Source organism: Lactuca virosa, chromosome 1 (genome assembly GCF_052849685.1).
Source record: "Lactuca virosa cultivar CGN04683 chromosome 1, Lactuca_virosa_CGN04683_v6, whole genome shotgun sequence".
In the NCBI taxonomy this organism is placed as follows: Eukaryota; Viridiplantae; Streptophyta; class Magnoliopsida; order Asterales; family Asteraceae; genus Lactuca; species Lactuca virosa.
Window position 1 is genome coordinate 19,639,567 of NC_136426.1, and position 9,293 is coordinate 19,648,859.

Sequence of the window (9,293 nt, forward strand, 5' to 3'; positions counted from 1 at the left end):
ATCCCTACATTATAATTTATAAGGATCAAAAGGCCACTGCTTTTCAGTTTTATATTCAGTTATATTTTCATTATATAAAAGCCTCACCCTTGTTTTCTTTCTTCAATGAACCGATGTGGGACACATAACTTTCTTATACCATCCAGTTTTTTTCACAATTAGCATTACTTCAAATATCACATAAAATATAATTCAATTTAAAATAGTGTGTGAAGAAATACAAAAGTTTTAAAAATAATATCTAATAATTTAATAAGTTAGAGGAAGAATACATGAAAATACAACAATTAATATGTTTCCTAATTACATAAAACAAATCTTTTGAATTTTAAGTATTAATAAAAAATTTAAAAATTAAAAAAACTATAATGAGTGTTGTATACTTTTAATTTAAGTATTGTGAAACTATAAATATTGGAATTGTCTTTTAAGTTTCAAAAAACCAAGTTTATATAAACTTTATTTTTTTTACACAGCCCGCAAACTTTAAAAAAAAAACAAACAGTTTTTTTCTACAGACTGCAGACGTTTGGTCCACCTTTTCTTCTACAGATGTCTGCAAATATGATTCGCAGAATGCAGGCATTTTACCTATTAAAAAATAAACAACATCTAAATATAAATTACACTAAAATGGAAGAAAGTGTAATTTAACTTAAAGAGAATCCCTAGACAAAAGTCTAGAAATTGCACTGGCGAAACTTTGATCTGATAGTTACTAGAGGTTGGGCTCCTAGGGACCTCAGAACTTGCCAAATTACCCTAAACTCTATGAGGAATTCGGACCAAAGAAGTAAAATTTGAGAGAGAGTTTTAGAGGAGATGGGGGGAATGGAAGGAGCACAAATAAGCTATTTATAGGCACATTTAGGGTGCACGACATGCAAAAGGGGTGCACGTCATGCATTTTAAGGCTACGTCTCCCCAGCCACTTTGTGTCATGTGTCAGGCTCTACGTGATCCATGTTTTCACCTTCAAGAAGCACGCGACGCGCACCTGACATGCACTAAGCGGGGCGCAAATGGCAAATTTTGTAAAGTCCATAACTTCTTCATACAGACTCCGTTTTCAACGTTCTTAACTCCGGAAAGCTCTCGACGAGATCTACAACTTTTTGTTAGACTCCATCAGCTAATTCTGACTTTATTTTTCGTCCCTATCCTCTCTAATAAGTGAAAGTTTTTTTTGTCACTTGTCACACTCTCATTCAATTTGTCAAATGTAATTTTGTGGTTATTTTGAATTAATTTTTTTTCCACTTGTCATTTTATGAGTTTTTCTATTTTATTAAATTCCACATAGTATTTTAATTTAATAATTGCAATAAATGGAGTAATAAATGAATCTTAATTTCACTAATAAACTTACCTTTTACTTTCAAAATTCTCAAAATTAAAGTTCATTAGTTTCTTTTCTTTATTTAAATTACTTATTTAAATTTAAAAAATAAAAAACATTTCCATTATAATAAATCATTATTTTTCTTATTTCCTTATAAATTTAAAATTCTCAAATATTTTGATCTTTATTTTTAACTTTTTTTTAAAAAAATTAACCCTTGTAATACATGAGTCTCACAACTAGTTTTTATAAGATTTAATGATTTTGCAAAAATCACGACTACCTCGTACAGACTCCGATTTTGGTGTTTCTTTTACCAAATTTTGTATATTAAAGAGTAGTATAACTTTCATTTTGGTGATTTTTACCTAAAACTCAATCATTCTTTTCGTACCTTTTGACGTCACATATTCCTTGAATGCGGCTGACTTTTATATATTTATAAAAATCATATCTAATTCACATGGAGTCGGATTTCTCGGAAATTTTTATATTCGGGATCGGGACGACGTGTACTTATATATATATATATATATATATATATATATATATATATATATATATATGTATTCGGTAAGAATTTTTTTTTATAGGAAGGTAAGAAACAAAATTGGCAAATTTTTTTGGCTAACAAAATAAATGAATCATTAAATGAATCAAAAAATAGCATGATTCAAGAGAAAAAATTACCGAAAAAACATCTCGATAATTCATTTTTACGATAATTTTGTTAATATTCACTAAAATTGTCTTAAAAGTAAAAATTTTCTTGATTTACTTAAAAATGAATCATGAAGGTATTTTTTTGGGAATTTTTTCTTGTAAATTATCTAATGATTCATTTTGTTTGTTCGTTAAAAAATATGTATATAAAAAATTTCTTATCTTCCTACCAAAATTTATATATATATATATATATATATATATATATATATATATATATATATATATTTATATATATATATATATATAGAGAGAGAGAGAGAGAGAGAGAGAGAGAGAGAGGAGGAGGAGGAGGAGGAGGGTTTAACTGAAAAATAAAAAAAGATTGAGAACCTAAAATGTGGTTAGATTAATTAATTTCATATTTAATTTGATAAATGAATTAGGAAATTACCAATTAAAATTAAAAAAATTAAAAGTGGTATTTTAGAATACCATTAATCTTCTCTCTCTTCTTCCTCTCTACCAAGCTCGAACGCTTGACATATAGGTAAGCAAACCAATATGCTATTGCCAAGGAACGGGAGGTGAAGGTCTCTCACTCTGTCTTCCTTTTAATGTAAACCATTTTAACGTTTTATTTTATAATTTTATTCCTTCAAATTTCAAATTTTATATTTTTTTTTCTTATAATTTTTACATGCAAAAAATTTGATTTGCAGAGTTTAAAATTTGAAAATATTCTATACTTTGATATATAAATGTTATTAAACGAGAATCAAACAAAAATACGACTGTTTTAAAAGTTCATACCAAAGAGGGCTACACAAGTAACACCGTGTTTGTTCAATCTAATATTATATAATATATAACTGAAGCTACAATTATAACATTAATAAACTAGAGATGTTATTTGGCAAGCCCTTTGATAATTCATATAAGTTGTTCATGGGTTTCCTCTCCAACTACAAAGCGGTTTTCAGAGACACTGAGGCCTGAAGAATGAAGCTGCTTTCTTTTCTTCACAAGATGTAATGCTGCTTTCCTATCCTCCTTTGCCTCTACAGAATCAGGCTGCACACATTGGTTGGATTCATTTAATACACGTTAAAATAAAAAACTCATGAGAAGGGCATTCACGTCTTTTGCATAGAAGGATGGATGTACCTTAATAGCTAATGCTGTGTCAAAGCTTTCTATGGCACTATCAGGCTCCCCAAAGTTCAGTTGTGCTCTTCCAAGGGTGACCCATGCCTGCAGAAACAGAGAGAATGTTAATTACAAGGGTTTGGAAAAAGGGTAGTTTAGTCATTTATACAAATGAGGGAGGACTGGAATTGAATTCCATGAGTTCTTGGAAGGAAAGTTGAATTCCGTCACACATGCTTTTTGTGAATTCCAATGGAATTCAATTCCGTAGTCATTTTCAACCAAAAGGCGGAATGGAATTGAATTCCAATTTTGGGTAAAATAAAAAAGTCACAAACCTCAGCCCATGAAGGCTCCAATTGGGTGGCACCTACATAATTAAGTATTAAGTACAAATCAATACTATGCATTCTATAATACTTTTGAAGTTTGCACAATAAGAAATTAGAGTAGATGATGTCATATCTGTAAAAATCTTGGACGATGAACAATGTGAAATAACAGGTCAATATGCCTATTTAACCCAAAAAGATTATGGTCACAAACAGTCTACATGTTATTTACTGTGTATCCATTATGAAAAAAAAGATTATGAAATCAAAATACAAATAAGTAACAGATTACAGATACTCACGGGTTGCTGCCATTAGAGACTTCCATGTTTCTCCGATTTCAAGTAAAACTTGAGCCTTTTGCTCGTGTAAAGTGGCTCTCTCAGGCATCAAAGTGATAGCAGCTTCCCATTTTCCAAGTGCTTCACGGTATTTTCCCACCTTCAATATGTGAAATAAGAACAGATTAAGAAGATATACAACATAAAGAGGAAGTAAAGATTCAATCGCAAAACCATAAGTGATTAACTGGACAGCCGCACCATAGTTCCAGCAATAATAGATAGTCAAATCAGAAGTTGTTCGGATTACTGCTATTCGATCTATAGAATTTAGGTCTATTACAAATTTCTAATTCCATGAATTGGATTTAAAATTCGGAGAAAAAATAGTATGAATTTGCACAAACAGTTCCTTAATTCCAAACCCTCCAATTCCATGACGCAAACACCATCATAGATCAAATGAACAAAACCTAGGGTTTACTAAAAAGATCAAAGTTACCTCCGCAAGCTTGTTCCCTTGTGCTTGAAAGGATTCGGCAAGTTGGATCGTCTCGTCAACATTCGAACCCGGTGTAGACGTCCCGACACTACCATCCTCTCCAGCTTTACATCTATCTTGGCTGGTGTCGTCGGCGGCGAACGTAGCGACTGTATCTTCTTCCTGATCAAATGGGAGGTCAGAGATGGTTGCGATTGGGCGCTTATTGTTCTTGTTCTTGTTCTTGGTTTGGTTCTTCCATGTCAATTTCATCATTTTCAGCTCTTTCTTTCGTCCCAAGTGTGGCTCTTTTTGTTATTCCACAAGTCGGTTACCATCTTAACAAATGATTCAATGCTATAATTAATTTCCTTTTTCTTTATATATATTTATTATGTCATTTTGATTTTGATTTGATTTTTTAAGCAATTAAAAAGAAGGTTGATTATCTCTTTATGTCATACCATTTTATATTTTTTTAATATAAAAATAGAAAATATATCTATTGTTTGGTAGGGCAAAGTCACATGAAAAATATATATATATATCTACATACTTTTTTTAGGCAATGAAAGATCGCCTTGAAACACTTGTCTAAGAACATCAATGGAGCCGAAAAGTAATTATGCTGTTATTTACAAAAGCAGCCCAACTCAATAAACACAATTCGATTGCTGTTCAAAAAAAAAAATAATAACAAATAAATAAATAAATAAAATAATGACAACTGGATCAGTAAGACATATTTCGAGCAAAAATTAAATTTTAATTTTCTAACGGTAAATAATTCTCAGTATAATTATTTTGTTGTGGTTATATATATCCATGCATGTTTTCTAGCGAACTGTTTCAACAATATATAGTGTTAAACAACGCATAAGAGGATTAATTAAGAAACATAAGGCTAATTTAGAAGTACAACAGATATTTATATAATATATATAGCTGCATATTGCACATAAATATTGATACACAAAAACATTGGTTTGGGGTCGATTACAAACAAAGAATTAAGGAACCTAATTGAACGCATACTTAACATACATATATTAACCACCACCATAGAAACTTCTGCAGCTTCAATTTTGGGATGACCTGTAATTATAAAACAAAAAACATAAACATGAAAAATAGATCATAGAAAGTTTCTGCAGCAAACAAAGTTGTGCAACTTGTTTAATTATGTTCATGCATCGCCTACAGTCAAGAACCATGATTCCCGGGATTTATCTTATTCTTGTTCTTGATATGTTTTGTAGCTGATGCAATCACTTTTACGGTCTTCTCAGCCATCATAGTTGAAACATGCTTCCTGTTTGCTGGCATCACAGTGGCCTTTGATGTCTCTCCACCACTCATGTTTGACGACCCATAGTTCTGCTGGTTATCACCCATCAGATCTTCTATTGCTTGATACGTTTCCTGCCTCTAAATATATACTTGTAATGATTCAAAGTTTGTGATGAGGAATATTAAGAGTACTAATCAGGTCTATTATATATAGTGTTCAAGGAGGTTAATTCCCACAACCCTCATTTCCGTGTGTGTGTCTGCATGGCAATGTGTGGGAACTTAATTAGGAATATACTCGAAATTTATTTGTTGAGTGAGGTGTGGCTTGGTGTGTGTAAGTTGGTGTGTGTAAGTGTGTGATACATTATAGTAATAGTATTTTCTTTGAAGATGAACTGGAGTTTTGAGCAGATTTCCAAGATTTCATTATTATTATTATTATGATTATGATTATTATTATTAGTATCCTTTTTATTGAAATTTTGGTAAATCTTCTTCGTTATTTTCCAAGACTTCTATTACGACAAATTTATAAAACAAAAGTTCTAAGCAAATACTTTGCAAAATATCAGACAATGTAGTAGGTATTCTCCACAATTTAATATATTTCAAATACATGCTGCAAGGGGCCCAACAAAAAAAAATGTGGAATACGCATATAGAGTTGCATTGTGGCACCGATGTCCACTTCTACTCCATTCACGCCGGTTGCTATTTTGAAACTATGGTGTGTTTCTTTGAGTCACTGATGGGTGTAAAAAAGTATTGGGATCCTTTAAATATTGTGTGATAAGGTAAATAAATGTTTATCATAATTTAAGATATAAGTACAACTACAATATAATTATGAGACAAAGGTCAGAAATCACCATCCAATCAGTTAAAGTATGTGTTTTCTTGAAGGGTTTTGAAAGGATAAAACAGTTCGTTTTGCATGAATTCCCACTTCTCCACCCGAATGAGCGAAGGAGGAATACATCCTTAAGAGGAAGTAGCACAAGGGATCTCACCCTGAATGACCGAAGTAGATGAGGTGAATTCATGAAAGTCTTCGACTCAAACCAAAAAATTTCGAATTCAATAAACTCCGATTTGAAGACTACGCCAATTTTGCCAATTAACAAAAATGGTATGTTCAATTTTGTCGCAGCTTCAGTCCAAAATCCGTCACAAATAATATTTACTGACAAACTTCAATGATTTAAAGGTGTCGGAAGTATAGTTTTCTAGTAGCGTCGGTCAATATTATGGGTATTTGAGGGGTACGGTTGGGCCTAAGAGAGTTTAAGTGGGCTGATCCGTAACAAATATAAAATATCTATTTAAATTGCATTACACAATAAAAATATAGCAAAATATATTTATTGTTTAGTACAAACCGGTAAGTCACATGAAAAATATATATACATGCTCCGTTAGATAATATATGATTGCCTTGTTGTACCATGTTTTTATTTTCAAAGCAGTTCAAATTTTAGTTGTTAATTTTCTTAAAAGGTAATTCTCACTGTAAATTAATTATACATGCATGCATGCTTTCTAGTGAACTGTTTCAACATTACATAGTGTTAAACAACGGATATGTGGATGAGAAAATATAAAGCTAATTCAAATGTAAAATAGATTGATATTTTTATATCATATTTAATTACATGTATACACAAATATTGGTACAATCATACAAAACCATAGATTTGCAGTTGGTTACAAACAAAAAAGCTGGAATCAAATCGAACACACACTTAACACACATACGAAAAATAGTTAAAAGAAACTTCTGCAGCTAATTAATAGTGCAACTTCTTTATTATCATGTATCATCTACCATCAAGAACCATGATCACCGGGATTTATCTTATTCTTGTTCTTGATACAACTTTTTGCAGTCGACGCAATCACCTTAACCATCATAGTTGACACATGCTTCTTCTTTGCTGGGATCACAGTGGCCTTTGATGTCTGTCCACCACTCATGTTTGACCCATACTTCTGTTGCTGGTTATCACCCATTAGATTCTCCTATTGTTTGATATGTTTTTTCAGCCTCTGTACTTGTAATGATTCAAAGTTTGTGATGAGAAATAAGAGTACTAATCAGGTCTATTATATAGTGTTCCAGGAGGTTCCGAAAACCCTTATTTCCGAGTGTGTGCCTGCATCGCAATGTGTGGGAACTTAATTAGAAATATACTTGAAATTTATTTGTTGTGGTGTGGCTTGGTGTGTTTAAGTTTGTGATACATCATAATAATAGTATTTTGTTTGAAGATGAGCTAGAGTTTTGAGCAGATTACGGATATTTCATTAGATCGACTTATTATTATTATTATTAATATATATATATATATATATATATATATATATATATATATATATATATATATATATATATATATATATATATATTAAAAAGAGACGGAATAGTGAACATCCTGATTTTTTGGCAAAACTGGTCCTTTTATATTAATTTTGTTATATTATGCATCTCTTGTTTTATGGGCAATTTATGCCATTTTTTCCATTCTTTTGTGGATACGTGTTCCTCACATACTCTCTTCACCGCTTTTCCGTCCAATCACTCTTCGATTGTTGTTATTGTATTCCACTTTTTATGCCACCGCTTAGTTTAACCCTCCATTGATCTATATTCGTCTCCTACCTTCCAGTTCCTTCCACCGCTTCCATTTTCGTCTCCAAAACTGAGTCGCCCTTACAGTTTCTCACCGTCTCCACAACGCCACCGTTCCATCGCTACCTACTCCTTTAATACACCGACTGACTACTTGCTTCGTTCTTTAAAGAACCCAAACGCCTTGCTTCGTTCTTTATTACACCACCAGTTCCTTCCACCGCTTCCATTCTTATGATTCAATTTTGTTCCTCCCGCTTACTATCCCTACTGACCCTCGATTATACCGATTTTGTTCCTCCTTCATCAAAGCACTTCCCTATTCCACCTTTTAAAACCATCGATTGAGGATGCCGAAATAGGAGACGACGATCGACACGCGCACACATCCGCATTGTTTTCTCCAGACGTTAGCTCATATTTCGTTGCTTCTGCTCCATCTTCGGCCTTCTCAGTTTCTGAATTGATTAGAGGTTGTCGTCTGGTGAAGATCCATAAACCACCAACAGTGGAACATTTTTTGAGGCGAGGTGGTCTCCGTTGACTTTAGGTTTGTATACTTTTCCCTAATCGTACGAGAGATTGAAAACTTGGCTCTAATCGTTTTTTCCAGACGTTCACCACATGTAATTTTGCCTACATTTTCTATTTGCCTTGTGAATTGTAGTTTAATCACATAGATAGGAAACTTTGATTTGGTGAGTTCTTTTACCAATCTGTAATTCTTTCAACAATTGTTTTTGGTAGATGGGAAGATGCAAATCTTATGTATCGAAAAGGGTTGAAGAAGGAGAAGAATCGACATTGAGACTTTAGTGGTGGACGCAATGAATTGAAGACAGAAACAAACAAGTATTTTTCCATCTAAGTCAAATTTTTATGCCATAAAATTGGTGATTTGAATTTTGGGATTAATAGGTTCAAATGTTTACATATTTTCAGAGCTTACACATGTCGGATGAATATAATTTGGATTTCTGTGATGGACTTATTTCTGTTTGTGAAATTCCTTTGCTTTTAGAGACTTGTACAAGTGATCAATGTTCCATTTATAGGATCATATTTCTAGATTGAATGATGAAAACACTTCCTTGAAGAAAAACCTCGATGCATCTAGAAGCGA

At 32.2% G+C, this 9,293-nt stretch overlaps 1 protein-coding gene across 1 annotated transcript; it reads right to left on the reverse strand.

Moving 5' to 3' along the window:
• Positions 1 to 2,783: 2,783 nt before the first annotated feature.
• LOC145103652 (Tetratricopeptide repeat (TPR)-like superfamily protein) lies at positions 2,784 to 4,608 on the reverse strand. The gene is made up of 5 exons (XM_079063931.1): positions 4,270 to 4,608; positions 3,789 to 3,927; positions 3,493 to 3,524; positions 3,173 to 3,259; positions 2,784 to 3,079 (listed from the first exon to the last, which is right to left on the reverse strand). The coding sequence occupies exons 1-5, from the start codon at positions 4,522 to 4,524 to the stop codon at positions 2,939 to 2,941; spliced, it is 654 nt and encodes a 217-aa protein (XP_078920057.1). The 5' UTR covers positions 4,525 to 4,608; the 3' UTR covers positions 2,784 to 2,938.
• Positions 4,609 to 9,293: the final 4,685 nt, after the last annotated feature.